The 20,289-nt window shown below is 42.3% G+C and overlaps 1 protein-coding gene across 1 annotated transcript in view; it reads left to right on the top strand.

Annotated features, from left to right (window-relative positions):
• Positions 1 to 277: 277 nt before the first annotated feature.
• The window catches only part of Crtam (cytotoxic and regulatory T cell molecule), a 33,968-nt gene continuing 13,956 nt past the window's right edge, over positions 278 to 20,289 (top strand). The window contains exons 1-5 of the mRNA XM_004667348.2: positions 278 to 323; positions 8,448 to 8,594; positions 13,157 to 13,309; positions 15,179 to 15,322; positions 16,906 to 17,067. Of these exons, the coding sequence (XP_004667405.2) occupies positions 278 to 323; positions 8,448 to 8,594; positions 13,157 to 13,309; positions 15,179 to 15,322; positions 16,906 to 17,067 (652 nt within the window). The remainder of the gene's footprint in view (positions 324 to 8,447; positions 8,595 to 13,156; positions 13,310 to 15,178; positions 15,323 to 16,905; positions 17,068 to 20,289) is intronic.

The following is a 20,289-nucleotide window of genomic DNA, read 5'->3' as shown; positions in this document are numbered from 1 at the left end:
CCTAATGATGAGTGGACTTATCAGTACTGCCCACTTGTGGTAGAACAGTTTTTCCTCATACACGTATCACTCACACTTCACAATGGATATGACACTTGTGGTCCTCAAAATGTTCCGCTGGGAGGTGTTTTGAAGGCAGCTAAGTAAAGGGGCACCCGGAGCAGGTGGAGGAATTGACACATGTGAGGTCACAGACTGCCCCCCTTCAAAAGAACCTTCTCTTCTACAGTATCTAGAATCGACAGGAAGCTGTCAAGCTCCCTTCAGCACAGCCAGTATGTGGTGGCACCTTCTCAGCCTGCTGTCTGGGTTCCCCTTGCAAGGTAAGGACTGTGAGTGAATGCTTCCTGTTGCTCAGCTAGCAATGTCTTGTCAAATCTGCCAGTCTACTGTGGAAGACGACTCGGGTAACTTCGTACTTCTCAGGCTGCACTCGAGTCACACATCCGAGAGAAGTCACTATATGCATTCAGCCTCGTCTTCATTCCATGTGTCTCTTACCGCCGTGGCATGAGCTTACTCAATTGTCTTAAGGGTTAATCAGTTGAAAGAGCATCCGTTTTGTATTTTAAATGTCCTTGCTGTATAAATCTTTGATAAATCATTTACTTTCTCTGAAACTCAAATTCTGCATCTTGAAGTGTAGTTGATAAATGTTTAATTATTAAACTCCTTGGATTGTTTTAAGAATAAAATTTCAAATGCAAAGGCACTTTGAAAATAGTGAAGCATTATGTAACCCTTATTTAGTTCAGAGAAAATAATGAACCCAATGAAAAGCTACTTGTTTTATAAGAGATAGCTACATTTCACATTTTACAGTGATTTGGTTTTGAGGTTTAATTCCAACATAAATTATGAAAATTAAAGATACAGTTACTCTTTCAACTCAGGTCAAATTATTCCTTCCTCAAAGTGATGGCAAGGGGAAGGGGGCAGTTGCTGGTGTCCTGAGGTCTCTGATTGCACCTTGTGTCACGTGCACATGAAGGAAACCACTTAGAGATTCACTGCTTAATCTCCATGTCCTATAAGTGACTCCACTTCTAGTTCATAAAATCCACCTGTCCATCTAGATTTACATTCATTGTGGAATGATAACTGAAGAACACTTAAAAACAAAAACAAAAACTAGGGCTGGAGAGATGGCTTAGCAGTTAAGCACTTGCCTGTGAAGACTAAGGACCCTGGTTCAAGGCTCGATTCCCCAGGACCCACATTAGCCAGATGCACAAGGGGGCGCACACGTCTGGAGTTCGTTTGCAGAGGCTGGAAGCCCTGGCGCGCCCATTCTCTCTCTCTCCCTCTACCTGTCTTTCTCTCTGTGTCTGTTGCTCTCAAATAAATTAAAAAAAAAAAAAAGCTAGAGTTCTATTTTACATGATACTTTGATTCCTTGCTTTATACTCTCAATTAGTATCTTTATTTTTATTAGTACCCTGAAGCAAATGACAATGATTCATTTTGGTAAGTGGCTTAAAAAACAGCTAATACATTCAAAAAGAGTATATTTAGACAGCCAAACTTAGAGTGATTTTACCTCGTCCAAAGATTTTAATTGATCTTGACTTTCTCAGGCTTTAAATTTTTCTCTCATACAAACATACTTCATAGAAACAAGTTTTTAAATAAACAGAAAAAAGCTATGTCTTACAATAAACCTAAGCTGGTGTGGTGGCTCACACCTGTAATCTCAGCATTTGGGAGGCTTAGGGACAAAGGATTGCTGTGAGTTCAAGGCCAGCCTAGGCTACATACCAAGTTTCATACCAGGCAGAGATACAGAGCAAGATTTTGTCTCAAAAACAAAGACAACAATAACAAAAACCACAAATATGAGGTAAACCTGCTAGCATCTAAGTTATTAAAATATTATTTAGAAGGAGAGAAAAATATTAATTGTGATATATACAATGATAGACAAATTACATTAATTACACTTATAGCATCAAGGTAATTATTGACATCCTCAATTTTCAGATGAGAGCAGTGTTAAAAGAAGTCAATTAGCCTGCCCAAACTTTTATAACCAGTAAATAGAAAGCAAATATCAACCTGTGAAAAACAAAATAAGCGTCTTATCTTTTGTTTGTTTGAGATAGTCTTGTTATGTAGCCCTAAATGATCTGGAATGTGCTACGTAGACCAGGTTGGGCTTGACTTTGAAGCAGTCCTCCTGCCTCTGCCTCCAAGGCACCATGAATGGCCTCATGAATGTTTACATGTATATACATGTATATATGTGTATATAGATATATATGTGTTGTGTGCACATATGTATATGGATATACTGGGTTGAATATGAAATATGTTCTTAGTGTGGGTCAAAAGTTTGAAAGCAAAACGTCCTAATTTGAAAGCTCATCCTCTCTAGAGATATGTAACTTCAGTGGCACTTGGAAAGCCATACTCCACTCTGACGTAGCCCTGACCAGGCCCTCAGAGCCCCTCAGGGAAGGAGCTGGCCATGCAGCTTCCTTGTCTGTAAAAGTCAGCCAACAAGCTATCAACTTCCACAAAGCTGTAACTCATCAGCCTATTATAGCAAACTGTGTGATCACTATGACTGGCTCCTATGACTGCCAAGAATTGCAAACAAAAAAAAAACCTAGAACCTGGACCCTGCCTGATTTTATATTCTTTTTCTTTCCTTCTTTCTTTCTTTCTTTCTTTCTTTCTTTCTTTCTTTCTTTCTTTCTTTCTTTCTTTTTAGAGGAAGGGTTTCTCTCTAGCCCTGTTTGACCTGGAATTCACTCTGTAGTGACAGGGTGACCTCAAACTCACAGTGATCCTCCTATCCTCCTACCTCTGCCTCCCGAGTGCTGGGGTTAAAGACATGCACCACCACACCTGGCTCTCTTTTTTATATTCTTATTTATGTATTTGAGATGGAGAGAGAGCAAGAAAGAAAGCATATAAGGATATCAGGGCCTCTTGCCTTTGCAAACAAATTCCAGACACATATACCACTTTGTGCATCTGGCTTTACATGGGAAGTGAGAAACAAACCTGGGCTGGCAGGCTTTGCAAGCAAGCATCTTTAACCATTGAGCAATCTCCCCAGTCCTTGCAGAGTTTTAAGGCTGTTCCTCACATGAATAATCTCTAGGATGGACAAAAATAATAAGAATGAAGTATTTTTCAAATTCATTCTATTTACCTACATTGTGGGCAATTAAAAGATCAAGTCCACCAAATTTTAAACCCTCTTATATGGAAGAGTAGTGGAAGATAGGCTGCAGGAGACATAAAGGGATATTACACACAGGAAAGGTCTTTTCTTTTTTGCTATTGGGTCAACTTCTTTAAAGCCATATAGGAAATAATTTTGATTTTGACCAGTGTAATTTGTTTTCACATCTATAGTTTTCTCTACCACTTCTATCTAAAAATACTATATAAAGATCTCTTTGTAATACCTACACTGAAGCACGTGTCTACATAATTCTCCCTAGGAGTCCATGGAAACAGAACTCTGAGTTGAGAATTCACCCATTGTGCACTTTTTATATTAATTTAGCCCAATATTATTTGATATAATGATTACAGAGCAAAATTAGCACCCTATTAAAATCTTGATCTCTGAATATTTATATTTACTTATTTGGTGTATTTATTCAACCAATACCTCAAAATATAACTTGGTGCTAGTTCCTCAAAAATAAAATGAATGAATCACAAGTTGCATTTCCCCTCGCCCCAAGAGTTTGGACTTTATCAGCAGAGCTTCTCCTGTAAGCAGCTAAATGTAAAAGAATATGCTAAGACCTGTAACCAAAGCAGATCCCAAACCTCAAGAAGGGTATAGTGGGCATGAGGGAGGTCAAGTCCTGCTTGGGAAGTTTATTTATTTATTTATTTGCTATGCGAAAGAGAGAGAATTGGTACACCAGGGCCTCTTGCTGCCGGAAATTCCAAATGCACATACCACATTGTGCATCTTGGCTTTAGGTGGGCACTGAGGATTTGAACCTGAGCCATCAGGCTTTGCAAACAGGTGCCTTTAACTCCTGAGGCAGCTCCCCAACACCTGCCAGGAACTTTTACCAGAAGTTGCTTCCTGTGAGTTGAGCCTACTCAATAAGTTTTAGAGGAGATAAGAAAGGCATTCTTGGCCACAAGAACATCGGGGATAAAGGCAAGATGTATTTGCACCCAGAAACTTTCAGGATCCAAATTGAATATCTTGATGTATCAGCAGATGGTTCCAAAGGAGAAAGTGAGAGAGAAATCATGAAGAACTTGAAGCTGATTCTAACAAACAATGGTATCCAGAGAAAATATTGTAGTGAAAGAAGAGGCATGATCAAATTATGTTCTTAAAGTATACTTCAAGAAGCTGAGGGCCTGGTGATGGAACTTGGTAGAGTGCTTGCCTAGTGGGCACCAAGCCCTGGGTCTGATCCCCAGAACGACATAAACCAGTTGTGGTGGCACACGCCTGTAATCCCAGCCCTCGAGAGATTGGGAAAATGAGGCAGAAGGATCAAAAGTTTAAGGTCATCCACATAGTGAGTTCAAGTCCATCCTGAGAACATAACGAGAGGGAGGGAGGCAAATGAAGAAGAGAAAGAGGAGGAGGAGGATTAGAGGGAAGGAAGACTACATGGAAATCATTGAATTATTGTAATTGTCCAGGAAAAAAAATCAATGGAAGCCTCAGCTAAAACAGCAAAAGTCGACAAAAAAAAGGGGACTAAATAGACAAAGCAGTGTTTTGGAGAGATGAGAGGCTAGGGTGCCTGTCGAACATCTGGGCTGCAGTGGCATTAATTAATAGTTGGATAATACTAACTGGAACAGAGCAGGTGGTAGATATGTGTGTTAGGTATGGAAGGGGTGACACAGGAAACCGGAAAATCATTAATTCCACCTGTATCTGTGGAATTTGGAGCCCTGACACACAGACTTGCTTTTTTAGTTTCAAATTTGTTACATGCAATACTTGAATAATCAGTCCATAAAAAGAATATTTTTGTCTTTTTTCAACCTTTATGCTTCCTACAGCCTAGAGTCACCACTAAGTTCCACTAAGTCACCAGAAAAGAGGGTTGAAAATTTGGTGGACTTGATCTAGATAGATCTATACAGAGGTAAAGATCACACACAGCAACCTCACAAGTCTTGGGGAAATGCACTGCCTTTGCTGTATGTGCTTTGGTAGGTGGGTGTGACTCCTGCCTGCATTTTTCTTGAAAGATGGTCACACCTGCTTTGATGTGAAGCCATCCACTGATAGGGCAATTCGTCTATGGATTTGTAGAAAGAGACGATAGCGAAGGTTTTAGGTCTAATTTCTGTATACAGTTAGATACAGTATTATGCGGCTCAAATAAAAGTCTCATGGCAAATCCATTGGTGACTGGACACATCCGGTCTTAGCTAACAACCATGCCCAGAATCAATAAACCACTCACTGAAATGACCCCACACAGGCTCTGTGTGGAGCCAGGTGGGACTGATTACCACGGAAGTAGGCACATAACACCCAGGGTCTACACGCGAGCGTGTAAGGGTGAATAGGACACTATATAAATAAGGCTTTAGAGTCAACGGGAGGAAGTGGTGAGAAGAAAAGTACCTCACATCCCTCATTGTTCTGACAAGGTGAAAGTTTGGCACCAAAATTAGATTGAGAAAAGTAAAAGGCAACTTCCAGTTTTGTTTGCAATGGCAGCGAGAGGATCCTGGGAACTTTTCCTCCGATGATGAGCCACTAAGACGGCACAACAGCTTTCACTTGCAGCCGGGACCGACCCAGGCACACTGAATGGTCTATTTTAAGCACTATTGGCTTTTAAGCAAAGCTGTGGCTTCTCACTAGGCCACTGTCTCTTTCTACACCAAGCTCCTGTTGCAAAAGCAAACTTGGGGCCTGCGTGCGTCGTAAGAGTACAAGATAAATATACCAGCAGCGCCCAAAGCAAGCTTTGCAGCAGAAGCGGCAGCAACAGCCCAGGCTCGGTGCCTGGGTCACAGCTCTGTCCCCGGGGCAGCTCTGGCATCTGTAGATGCTGTAGGCCCATCAGCGGCTGGCTTCCCCACGGCAAGAGCAGCTCCGTGGACCTCCAGGTGTTCAGTCTTCAGGCTGCGCCAACAAGGCGCGCTGCGGTTCTTCACCGCCTTAAGGTCTTGGAAGGGTAGGAGAATGCTGCCTAATTCGTAAGCATGAGAATATTTCCAAGTGCTTGAACACCAGCAGAGGTCTGACTAGGGGCATCAGCGCTTTTTGTGAAAGCACAGGGGTCTTAGTTAATCAGTTGGTCAGTCCGTTGGTCAGTCAGTTATTAGTTAGATAGCTAGTCAGTTAGCCAGTTAGTTGCTGGAAATTGAATGAAGCCAAGGCCTCTGGCATGCTAAGCTTTATCTCCAGCCCTACAAATACCTTTGTGTGTGTGTGTGTGTGTGTGTGTGTGTGTGTGTGTGTGTGTGTGTGTGTGTTCATATGTGTGTGGTCACAGGTGCATGTGTACTTACATACACGCATAGGGGAAGGCCAGAGGTAGACATTGGGTGTCTTCCTCTATTGCTGCCATTTTTATTGCTTGAGACAGAATCTCCCACTGAACCTAGAGGTCACTGATCCAGTTAGAGTTCATGAGTTTAGTTAGACTAGCTAGCCAATGAGCCCCAAGGATTCCCTGTCTCTGGCATTGCAGGCATGGGATCAAGGGCATGTCTCCTGACACCTGCATTTTACGTTGGTTCTGGGGATCTGAACTCAGGTCCTCATGCTTGTGTGGCAAACACTTTACCCCATGAGCCATTTCCACAGTTCCAAATCTCTTTTTATTATTCACTGTAGCATTGGCTGGCGATGTAGGTGTTTGTCCATTAGAACAAAAGCAAACTGTTTTCCTGTGAAAGTCCGTGTGAATACACTTACAATACTGTAAATCTGGATATTGCTGCTAGAAACTAGGCTGAAATTAATGAGCTAGGGATGGAGGGATGGAACACACCATAAAGATTGTATAAATTAGATTTGGGGAGCTCTCCAAAGCAATTTTTCCACTACTTAAAATTGATCACAAGGACACTAGGCTTGGGGGACTCATGTCTGTATTCCCAGCACTCAGGAGGGTAAGGTAAGAGGGTTGAGAGGCCAGCCTGAACTACATAGTGAGTTCAAGGCCAGGCTGAGCTCTGTATAAGACTCTGTCTCAAAAAAAAAAAAAAAAAAGAAAAGAAAAAAGAAAAAAATCACAAGGAAATAAACATCTTTGCTTATTTCTTTTCATTCTTTGTTAAGTTCAAGGTAATTCACTAAAACATGCTACAATTGCTACTTATAATTTATAATTTTCTGGCAGTCTTCTGTTTATGAACTTTTTATACTTTCATTGATAAGAACTGTTTCTCCCTGGGAAAAGAAAATTTAATTTAAATTTTAAAGAAATAATGAATGGTGATAAGTGTACCTTTCCACAGTGAACATAATTATATTTCTTTCTTCATTTTCTTTCTGCGGGAATAAATTTTCAGCAACTTAGAACCAATTGTTTATTGTTCTGTGCGGATTGTGTTCAGAGAAATGAGGCTCACCCATTTGCTTAGAGAAAGTGCTGTGATGAGGAAGTGAATTGGAGGCACACTCCCTCTGTTGGAGGAGTTTCTGGGGGCGCAGTATACATATTCTGAGTGACCTTCAGCCCCACAGCTCATTAGCACACCACTGATTATGAACCCAATTGCAACATTTCCTTACAAACTCCTAGATACACAATTTGACACTCAAAGGCAGAAGTCACCCATTTTATAAATTGAGACCATAAATACTGGTTGCCAGGGCTTCACCAGCTTGATAGGTCGAAGAGTCAATGATATAGTTACATTAACACGGATTTTGAAGTCCAAACATTGAATACAGATTCCTGTTCCATAATCTCTGCAACCTTAAGCCTGTATTCCCTCATTCATCTATGAACTAAGCAAAAGAAATCTCCTTTTGTAGGGTCAGTTTTAAAATTAAACACAGGTACTAGGTTGTCCCACTTCCAACATATGACAAGAGTGTCCCAACAGTTGCTCAGTTTTCAGTTTTCCCTTTCTTCCTATTAACACCAAACTCCATTTGGTCCTCCTTCATGATGTGTCTTCAGTGTTCCCACACACAGGGCTGCTTCTATTTGATTCCTTCAAGAAATCTGTAATGAAGCCAGATGTGGTGGTGCACATCTTTAATCCCAGCACTTGGGAGGCAGAGGTAGGAGGATCACCAGGAGTTCGAGGCCACCCTGAAACTACCTAGTGAATTCCAGGTCAGCCTGAACTAGAGTGAGACCCTGCCTCAAAAAAAAAAAAGAAAAAAGAAAAAAGAAAAAAAGAAAGAAAGAAAAATGAAATCTATGATGAAGATCAAATCGCTGAGTTAAACTGAGCCAAAATCCCTATTGGCAAGCATTGTGCTTAGATTTTCTGACCTGGCATTCTGGTTCTCTCCACAGAGGCTTTTCTGACTAACCACAGGGAAACCATCACTGTGGAGGAAGGCCAGCAGCTCATCCTAAAGTGTGTCACTTCTCTGATGAGGAATGCTTCACTCCAATGGCTGGCCCCCTCAGGGTTCACCATTTTTTTCAATGAGCATCCTGGTAAGTTGAAAGGAAGGAAGGAAAGAAGGGAGGTAAGGGAAGGAGGAAAGGAAGGGAGGAAATAAGGAAGGGAGGGAGGTAAAAAGAAAAGAAAAGAAAAGGTGAAGAAGACACTAGACCTCAACGTAAAGAATTTCCCAGCCAGACAAGTTAGGGTGACAGAAAGCCTACATGAGTCACCCACAGGGTGAACTCTGCCCACCCACCTGTCACTCATGAATCATGCCTCTGAAGCCTGTCCTTTGACACATGGCCACTTTTGAGGGGGCAGGAAGTGTGAAGTGGAAACCCCACCAGAAGTTATTAAAGGGGTCTCATTATAAAACCCCATCTATGTCTACACCTCACCCCCACAGTACACATTTTTGACTCTCAGTGACCAGGAAACACCCACAGCAAAACCAGAAACAGATAGCAGGCTGCCCATGGGGGCCTAGGCCCTGTGTAGCCCACACTGTCACCTTCTATCTGGAGCCCTAAGTCGTGGCACCTCTCCAAGCACCTCTGCTTCCCCTGCCAGACTTAACATAACAACAAGAGTTCTCCAAAAAAAGAAAAAAATATATGTCCTAAAAGGCCAGGGGTGGTGGTGCACGCCTTTAATCCTAGCACTTGGGAGGCAAAGGTAGGAGGATCGCCTAGAGTTCAAGGCCACTCTGAGACTACATAGTGAATTTCAGGTCAGTCAGGACTAGCGTGAGATCCTACCTCAACCCCCCACCACTCAAAAAAAAAAAAAAAATCAGGAGTGCTCAGAAAGAGAAATTGACAGGTAGCATCCCGTGCAGGACAGTGTGTCTCTCCACAGCACACAGAAGTAAGGGCTTGAAGCTGAGATGGAAGAAAGCACTCAAAATTCACACTGCACCTAGACAGTACACAAGATTTTACCCAACCCTTGCTATCTGGACACTATTTGGCATCTCTGCCAAACACTTGAAAACGTCTAAACCAGCAACTTCCATACATGTTTTTGAAGCACAGCTACTTAAAAGTTGAGATGCATTGTTGACATTATTAAGTAGTGATATGTTAGAGGTAAAATAAAACAACCAAATACATTATTTTAAGCTAAGCTATTAATGATAAATTACAATAGGGTAAATAGATATGAATTATTAAAAGTTGTAGAGAAATAAGCTTTGAGTCTATGCTTTTTGCTGTTCTGTTTTGTTTTCCTTTGGGGGTAATAGGAGATGATAGTCTGGTATTTCTGAAGTAGAACCCCAGTTATTTTCCACCTAGAATCATCTTCCCTTGCAGTGGGCATATGACAATGTCTGAGGAAACCTAGGAGTATTATTAACAGGTAATATGTTGCTTCTGGCTTCCTAGGGTAGAGGCCAGGTGTTGATGAACATCCTGGTGTACAGAACATCTTTATAGTAAAGAACTATTGAATTAAATGTCAAAAGAGCTGAAAACCCCAGAGTTCTAGTTCATATAATATCAGGGACTAGAACACACAACCATTATTTGAAGCAAGAAATATCTCTCTTGAACAGTTATCAAAGGTTGAACCTTTTCAGACATGCTCATATTATAAATCTGAACAATAATAAAATAAACAAAGACATTCATTTCCAGACCTCTGCTTTGCTAAGGGACCTCTGACCTCACACGGAAATCCTGGGTCAATAAACAAAGGAGAGGAACTCTTGCCACTGGTTAAAATATATATTTTTTACTTATTTGAGAGAGAGAGAGAAAGGCAGATAGAAAAGAGAATGAGCATGCCAGGGCCTCTAGCCACTGCAAATCAACTCCAGGGTTATGCACCGCCTTATATATCTGGTTTACGTGGGGACTTGAAAACTGAACCTGGGTCCGTAGGCTTCACAGGCAAATGCCTTAACCACTAAGCCATTGCTTTAGCCTCAGTTGGAACTTTTTGGAACTTGCTTTTTTGGCCATTTGCTAGACACCTGGAAGGACTAAGTCATAATTTATGGGAATCTTCAAATAGTGACAAACATTTTATCATAAAAAACAAGAAGCATTTAGCTGGTGCATTTATCTTCCATTCCTGAAATTCAGTGTGACAAGATGACTTCAAATGAGACAAATTTCAAAGAAGTAAATATTAGTGGTACATTTTCACTAAAAGTCCTCCTTCAGCTTAAATCTGCTCCAGTACAGTGTTCTTCACTGCCTTCACCTGCTCCAGTGCAGTGTTCTTCACTGCCTTCATCTGCTCCAGTGCAGTGTTCTTCATTGCTTTCACCTGCTCCAGTGCAGTGTTCTTCATTGCCTTCACCTGCTCCAGTGCAGTGTTCTTCATTGCTTTCATCTGCTCCAGTGCAGTGTTCTTCATTGCCTTCACCTGCTCCAGTGCAGTGTTCTTCATTGCTTTCATCTGCTCCAGTGCAGTGTTCTTCACTGCCTCCATCTGCTCCAGTGCACTGCTCTTCATTGCCTTCACCTGCTCCAGTGCACTGTTCTTCATTGCCTTCACCTGCTCCAGTGCACTGTTCTTCACTGCCTCCATCTGCTTCAGTGCACTGCTCTTCATTGCCTTCACCTGCTCCAGTGCACTGTTCTTCATTGCCTTCACCTGCTCCAGTGCACTGTTCTTCATTGCCTTCACCTGCTCCAGTGCACTGTTCTTCATTCCCTTCATCTGCTCCAGTGCAGTGTTCTTCATTTCCTTCACCTGCTCCAGTGCACTGTTCTTCACTGCCTCCATCTGCTCCAGTGCACTGCTCTTCATTGCCTTCACCTGCTCCAGTGCACTGTTCTTCACTGCCTCCATCTGCTCCAGTGCACTGCTCTTCATTGCCTTCACCTGCTCCAGTGCACTGTTCTTCATTGCCTTCACCTGCTCCAGTGCACTGTTCTTCATTGCCTTCATCTGCTCCAGTGCAGTGTTCTTCATTGCTTTCATCTGCTCCAGTGCACTGTTCTTCACTGCCTCCATCTGCTCCAGTGCACTGTTCTTCATTGCCTTCACCTGCTCCAGTGCACTGTTCTTCACTGCCTCCATCTGCTCCAGTGCACTGCTCTTCACTGCCTTCACCTGCTCCAGTGCACTGTTCTTCACTGCCTTCACCTGCTCCAGTGCACTGTTCTTCACTGCCTCCATCTGCTCCAGTGCACTGCTCTTCACTGCCTTCACCTGCTCCAGTGCACTGCTCTTCATTGCCTTCACCTGCTCCAGTGCACTGTTCTTCATTGCCTTCACATGCTCCAGTGCACTGTTCTTCACTGCCTCCATCTGCTCCAGTGCACTGCTCTTCATTGCCTTCATCTGCTCCTGTGCAGTGTTCTTCACTGCCTTCACCTGCTCCAGTGCACTGTTCTTCATTGCCTTCACCTGCTCCAGTGCAGTGTTCTTCATTGCCTTCACCTGCTCCAGTGCACTGCTCTTCACTGCCTCCACCTGCTCCAGTGCACTGCTCTTCATTGCCTTCACCTGCTCCAGTGCACTGTTCTTCACTGCCTCCATCTGCTCCAGTGCACTGCTCTTCATTGCCTTCATCTGCTCCTGTGCAGTGTTCTTCACTGCCTTCACCTGCTCCAGTGCACTGTTCTTCATTGCCTTCACCTGCTCCAGTGCACTGTTCTTCATTGCCTTCACCTGCTCCAGTGCACTGTTCTTCACTGCCTCCATCTGCTCCAGTGCACTGATCTTCATTGCCTTCATCTGCTCCTGTGCAGTGTTCTTCACTGCCTTCACCTGCCCCAGTGCACTGTTCTTCATTGCCTTCACCTGCTCCAGTGCACTGTTCTTCATTGCCTTCACCTGCTCCAGTGCACTGTTCTTCATTGCCTTCATCTGCTCCAGTGCACTGTTCTTCATTGCTTTCATCTGCTCCAGTGCACTGTTCTTCATTGTCTTCATCTGCTCCTGTGCAGTGTTCTTCACTGCCTTCATCTGCTCCAGTGTGGTATTCTTCATTGCCTTCACCTTCTCCAGTGCAGTGTTCCTCATTGCCTTCTGCTCAGTGCACTATTCTTCATTGCCTTCTTCTACTCAAGTGTGGTATTCTTCATTGCTTCTTCTGCTCAGTGCAGTGTTCTTCATTGCCTTCATCAGCTCCAGTTCAGTGTTCTTCATTGCCTTCATCTGCTCCAGTGCACTGTTCTTCATTCCCTTCAAGCACAAACAAAGCAGTTTGTTTGCTTCACAGAACCTACCATCCAAATATTTTCTTTCTTTCTTTCTTTCTTTCATTCATTCATTCATTCATTCATTTTTTAGAGTAAGAGACACACAGAGAGATTTGGCACACCAAGGCCACAGCCACCAAAATTGAACTCTAGATGTTTGTGTCTTGTAGTGAGCATGTGAAACCTTATACTTGCCTCACCTGTGTGCATGTGGCTGCGGTGGGATCTGGAGAGTCAAACATGGGCCCTTAGGATTCACAGGCAAGTGCTTTAGCCACTAAGCCATCTCTCCAGCCCTGTTTCATTTCTTTAACTAACTTCAAGAAGCATCTAGCTAACAAAACTAGAATTTGGAAGACAGCTTAGTTGAAAGCCAAGTTATTCCTGTAAATGAGCAATCTGTATTCAGCTGACATTTTCCTTCATAACAGCTCCATTTCTCTTTTGTGCAGCTTTACAAAGTTCCAAATACCATCTTCTTCATTACTCGGCTACTCAGCTCACCATCAGTGTGTCCAGCATAACCCTGCAAGATGAAGGCGTGTACAGGTGCTTACATTACAGCCACTCCGTGAGCACAAAGGAAGTGCGGGTGGTTGTGCTAGGTATGTTCCCCAGCAAGGTAATGCAGTGTGTGTGTGAAATAGTTATGGACACAATGTACCATTTCTAAACTCCACATTTTAGATTTTTAAAAACATATCACCTATAACAAGGCATTTCCTGGGGTACTTCTGCCATCTTAGCCTGAAGGAAAACAGAAGAGAGCATTTTGAGGAGCAAGATTTGGACCTGACTGTGAACTTGTGAATTTTCTGTGGGCATCAACTAAATTTTCTTGTCAGAAAGTTAAAGGAAAGACAATTAACATTTGATAGGCCATGACTGAGTCTGGCACTATATGAGGCTCTAGGAAATTGAAGATGAATTAGATGCCAATGCTGCCCATAAGGAGTCTCCCACTATTTTAGAAGGCAAAATAAATAAAGGAGAACCTATGACAGCATATCCTAAGACATGATGAACACACCTGTCTGAATGATAGAGACCCATCTCCTGCAAAACCATGCCACCCCCCATAGTCTGCTGGGAGGTGGGGTGAGGAAGCGTGGACAGGCTAGGAGAGCTGCCAACCATCTGAGACTTGCTCCACGCTATACATGGTCAGTCAGGTCCAGTCTGTGTCTCACAAACTTGACTTCTTTCATGTTGGGTGGTAGACTAGATCAAGTAAACCTTGTTTTTTTTTTAATTATTTTTATTTTATTTATTTGAGAAAGACAGAAAGAATCAGATAGAAAGAGAGAATGGGCAGGCCAGGACCTCTATCCACTGAAAACTCCAAACACATGCACCACCTTGTGCATCTGGTTTATGTGGGTACTGGGAAATTGAACCTGGGTCCTTAAGCTTCGCAGGCCTTAACCGCTAAGCTGTCTCTCTAGCTCTAACCCTTGCTTTTCACTGATCTCTCAACACCAAAATCCTCACATTCACAGAAATTGACTTTTTAGATTTCTCTTTTTGACCTTTTTATAATATGATGTCTGTTCAAAGTGGAGATATGGCAGGAAAGTCGCTGAGAAGAACTGGTATTCTGGAGGCTCTGAAAAACCAGTGTGACTCAGCTCAGGGAGTTGTTTTCTCCCTACCTGCTAAGGATTGAACCTGGGGCCTGGAGCATGCTGACCACAAGCTGTACTCCTGAGCTGCCCCTCAGCCCCAGTGCAGGATCTTTTAACTAACAATGTAAGACCTGAGCCTACCACCAGACTAACAGCTCCTCAAAGGTCTCCTCTTTTCATCTTTGTGTAGCCAGCTTGTAGCACATTTAGTGTGGACCTGGAGCCAGTAAAGAGCCCTTACAATGTCTAGATGGCATGTGGCTGGATTAGATAAAGGTGGAAGAGTGCAGTTCTGGATGGATGTGAAAGTAGAATGTGAGAGAGAAAGAACCAAGCCTAACTAAATAAAAAGTATTTCCAGGACAGAAAGAAAAGAAAAAAGAGCAAAGGCCCTTTTACAGAAATGCACTTTTGATGTTCGAAAGAAGCTGAAGTAACATACTTTGGTCCTTGCTTTCATGGCCTTGTCAAAGTTTGGAGCTAAAATCCAACTCCATCATGTCATACATGAAAAAAAAAATTGATATGCTAAAGTTTCTACAACTAGCTGGTGGCAGAGATGGTTCTAGAAGTCAGGTGTCTCCCTCACCTAGTGCTCTACCAGCCAGCTACAGTCCTGTATCACATCAAAGTCTGATTGAATCTTGTCCCTTGGGGACACCTGTTAACCATTCTAACTTAAGCCAATGTAGCTTTGCAAGGATACAAAAGCCTTTGAAACGACTGGAAAAGTTAAATGAACAATATGCCCACTAATTGCACTATATCCTGCAACAATTCCTAGATTCGTGGGCTCAGAGTTTTCCTGAGATAGGAAGCCTAAGCACAGAAAAATTCACTTTCTTCCAGCGACTCCTTTCAAGCCAACCATGGAAGCTTTGGTTGTCAGAGGGCAAAATGGGAAAAAGCTCGTTGTACTGAAGTGCTCCACCCAGCGAAGCAAGCCCCCTCCTCAAATAACCTGGTTACTGGGGAGCGGCATGGAGATCCACAGTAAGTGGGGAGAGCTTTCTTTGTTGTCGGGTCTTCCTGTAGTTCCCAGAGGGTTTTAAGTGTTCTAGCGCCCTCTGGTGGTAGAAAGTGTCAAAACGCCAATAAATTCAGTTCTGCTCCAGCAAAAAAATGTCCTTATATCAATATTATGTCTACTGTTTAAACTCTAATCGTCAACGATGAAATTTTCCTTAAAACAAGATTTTTATCTAAACAATGTCATTCACAATGGCTTAAGATTTTACAAAATTCTCTTAAATAAGAAAGTGAAACATAGCTCTTACCTCTGAGGAAAACCTTTTCATGGACATAAAGTTGAAAATATGCTGAGCATAATACATGTGCATATGCTCCTCAACTTACCATGTGATTGTGTCCCAGAAAACCCACCACAAGTGGAAAATATCTTAAAGAAAACGCACTTAATATCATTAACCTACCAATATCGTTAACCTACCAAATGCAATAAATACAGCCTCGCTTACTTCAAATACTGCAAACACATACATTATCCTCAGTTGGGAAAAGCCTTCTAATACAAGGCCTATTTCACAATATACTGCTGAATATATCATGGGATTGGTTGAATCCTATACTGAATGTAAAAACAAAATAAACAAAGTGGTTGCCAGAGCGTTTTCATGTGTAAATATAAGTGTACATTCACATAGGTGTGATTGTGAGTATGCCTTCACATAGGTGTAAGTATGAACATTTTCACATAGGTGTGAGTGTGAGTGAGTGTGTTTTCACAAGTGTGTTTTGCAAGTCAAGCTATCATATGTGAGGAACTGACTATAGTTAAACATAAGATCTTCTTTATATAATTGTGGTGCTTTTTCACACCCACAAATACAGATTAAAAGATGTATTTGAACCAAGTGTGGTGGTGCACACATCTAATCCCAGCATTTGGGAAGTTGAGGCAAGAGGATTGTGTATTTGGGGCAAGCTGGGCTGTATAGTGAGTTCCAGGCCCATTGGAGCTAGATAATGAGATTTTGTCTCAAAAAAATTATTTTATATATTGTAATAACAAAAATCTAAACTTTGAGCCTTTGAAACAGGACAACTAGTTGTGACGTTTGGGAATTACTTGCATATTGCATCATTACTAGCCATATTATTATACACCCTTAAAGGTTGCAACAGATGCTGCAAGCTGAGCAAACTGAGAGACAAGTGGAGTTCTAGACGGGAAGGACCTAACCAGGATCTGATTTCCAGTCCAGCAGAATTCTACTTCTGCATACAACTTCCTCTGTTTGCTTTCTTTATGTAACCTGAGTAAACACTTAGGTCTCTGTATTTTATAACATCAAGCTATCCTTCTTGGACAACCACTACCAACTTTGAGTTGTTCCCCAGTGATGAAGGGTTTGTAGAATTCTATCCACTCTCCTTTACCCTCTGTTTGTTGCTTGTCTTTGTGGCCAGACCCAATACATACAAGGTAGCTGGCAGAGTTTATACTGAGGATGTGTTTTTGCCCTGACGTCAAAACCAGTGGTCTCTAGTGGGACTGGACCCGCCCAACAGTGTTAAATCACCATAACTTTATATGTCTTTACATTGTCATCTAGGTGGAACCCACCATGAATTTGAAACTGATGGGAAGAAATGCAATAGCACCAGCACCCTGGTAGTCCACACATATGGCAAAAACTCAACAGTGAGCTGTGTTATCCAACACAAGGGTCTACGGGGAAGGAAGCTGGTTGTGCCCTTCCAGTTTGAAGATCTTGGTAAGAAACATTATTATGTTCAATCATTGTGAATTGATCTTGGTGTTGTGTTATGAAACAAAATCAGATGGAACTAGCAAAGTCCCTCCGGGTCAGACCGCTGTCAGTGAAGTCCCCCAGCAGCACGTTCCTTCCTGCAGTGACTGTGAGCTGCATTCCTGCCCTCAGCTGCAGTGAGGGTTCTCCAGAACTTCCATGACTCACAAAAGCCCAGTGGGAGATGAGCCTAGCAGAGAACTGTGTACAAGTAGTGTCATGCCTTCACATAGGTGTGTGTGAATGAGTGTCTTCAATGACCAGCATAATTTGGCTGGAATTAGTTTCATTACAGTCGTGGTTTCTGGAGAGATCTCATGTAACATGCTCCATCTTTGTCATTGACCCAAAAGGAGATCCTAACTGAAATAAATCTGAACTTGTCAATATCATTTTATATTCTTATAAAACACTCAGAGAATTGCAGTAAGCATGATTACTATGTAGATTTATTTTGTTATGACTGTTTTAAAGATTTCCCCAAAGTCCAAGAAATAATTTAAAACTAGAAACAATTCTTTGAGCCAAGGGGTTATCCAGTAAGAAACTGCATGAATCAAAGTCTGTAATGAGTATAGCTCCAAGCTTCCCTGTTTGATAAGGTACTTCAGGGTGTACAAAGAGCTTCCTGAGCACAAGGAATCACTTACCTTAGCGAGAGAGGGAGAGAGGTCACATGATGGCATATTTACTGAGAAACCTTTCATCAAATGAAATAACCGATAGTGATAGGTACCCCTACCAAGGAGAGGGGCCACACTCCCTGGGGGATATGCTGCTGTGATTGGCAGGTCTCCTTTCACTGCTGTACCCTGACCACAGGGACCTTTCCCATCAAACCACAAGTAGTTTATTGAGGAAACTGCAGTAGAAAACTCCAGGCCCACTTCTCAGCTTCCATACAACTCCTTCTCCTCTATGATTCATCCCCCACCCCATCCGTGGAACTTATCACTAAGAATGAGACTTCCTAGGACTCTATGATTCGTTCCTCATCCCATACACGGAGCTTACCAGTGTGAATGCTTCCTAAGGACATCTAGAGTCTCAAATAAGAAAACTAACAATGTTGAGGGGTATGGATTTTTACTTTTCATCATTGGTTCAGCCACTTACAAAAATTTCTCCTCCTATACAGCTGTAGCTGAGTATGACTCAAAATCATGGGTTGGGGGCATGGCTCAGTGGATAAAGTGTTTGCAAGTGTGAAGACCCAAGTCTCTAGCACCCATGTGAAAGTGAAGCGCAGCAGTGCCAAATCAATGAACCCCACGTTAGTGCCACTCTGTCTTCAAAAAAATAATAATAATGAGAGCAATTGAGAATGACATCCAACATCAGCCTGTGGCTCCCTATGCACAGGTACAAACATACTTGCACACACATGTGCAGAACAACACACATGCACACACCAAAAAGATCACACCCTCCACACCTTCCGCATGCTTAGAACAACCAATGACCTGAGACTCTTATTTCAATTTGACTACTAGTAATTAAAACTGAGAAACTAAAAATATGTGTTCATTTAAAAGTAATAAATCCACTACATGTTAACAGAGATAGCATGGTTTATGAAAAATAACTATGTTACAAACATTACTTAGTCAGAAAAAAATGGCCTCCTTTTACATGTTCAAATTTTCTTCAATACCTAGCTTAACAGAAAATAAAGGGATGCTCATCACTTTTACATTCAGTTCTCTCCATTCCACTGTGTTGTCTCAACTGAAATACACATAAAAGAATTCAACTTCAAACATACATGGTTGGAAAGGGGAACAGTAATTTTGTGTTTGTTTTTGAGACTAGGTCTCATGTAGCTCAGGTTGTCTTCAAACTCGCTATGTAGTTGAATAGCAAAGGATCCCTCTACCTTCACTTTCCAAGGGCTGGAATCACAGGCATAGACAACCTCATCTGGTTTATGGGGTGCTGAGTGAGGCTCAAGCCCAGGGCTCTGTGTATGCGAGGCACTCATTCTGCCAATGAAGCTGCATTACCAGACCAGCACTGGCATTTCAATAGGCCTTCTGAGTCCTTGCGGATGGTCTTATTGATGCTATAGCCTAACCCCACGAGAGGTACTTTGTCAAAGGAACCTGGAACATGAGCTATTGGAGGAAATTTCATTCATAAAGTGAGAACTCCTCATACTCTATAACATTAAAATCCTTCGAACTATGTCACACTTTGCATGCCTCTTTTACTCAGACTTGATTTTCACAACATGATTTTGTCACTTACTGACATCTTTCAAATGGTTCACATTTCAATACAAAAATCCTGTCCATTAATATCCCTAGGGATCTCATGAGAGGTCCTCCAGTATGTGAAAGCTGCCAAGCTCACATTGGAAGACGCAGGTTATCTAGAAGTCTATCCTGAAATGCGACCAGTGCATGTGTGGAGGTGCGGACAGCTGACAGCTTTGGGTGGTCTTCACCTTCCCCCATGTTTAGACAAAGTCTCCCAATGCTTGCTGCCCTGTTGCTTGTAAGCTTACTGGAAATTCTCCCATCTCAGCTTTCCTTTTAGCTGTAGGTGGACTGGGTTTATAGACTCCAGCCACAGCTTCTGGTTTTCACATGGGGACCCGAACTCAGGAACTCAGAATTGTACATCATATGTTTTATCCACTGAGCCATCTCCCCAGCCACAGGAGCAGCTACATTTTTTGTGATTTCATCTTAACAAGTTAAATGGGCTTAGTAATTAGGGAATAGCACATTGGAAAGCAGAGCTCTATAACACCATACAGTCCAGGCCAGCTTAGGCCACATGGCAAAACCCAATCATTAGAAAAACAGCTAAAGATTGATCTACCATATGACCCAGCTATAGCACTCCTAGGCATACATCCAAAGGACTCATCTCATTTCCTTAGAAGTACGTGCTCAACCATGTTTATTGCTGCTCAATCTATAATACCTGGGAAACGGAACCAGCCTAGATGTCCCTCAACAGATGAGTGGATAATGAAGATGTGGCACATTTATACAATGGAGTTCTACTCAGCGGTAAAGAAAAATGAAGTTATGAAATTTGCAGAAAAATGGATGGACCTGGAAAGGATTATACTAAGTGAGGTAACCCAGGCCCAGAAAACCAAGCGCCCACATGTTCTTCCTCATATGTGGATCCTAGCTACAGATGATTGGGCTTCTGCGTGAAAAGGAAAATACT

This window comes from Jaculus jaculus, chromosome 3 (genome assembly GCF_020740685.1).
Source record: "Jaculus jaculus isolate mJacJac1 chromosome 3, mJacJac1.mat.Y.cur, whole genome shotgun sequence".
NCBI classification, from domain to species: Eukaryota; Metazoa; Chordata; class Mammalia; order Rodentia; family Dipodidae; genus Jaculus; species Jaculus jaculus.
Note: the sequence above shows the minus strand (reverse complement) of the source record. Positions and strands in the feature narration are given on the sequence as shown.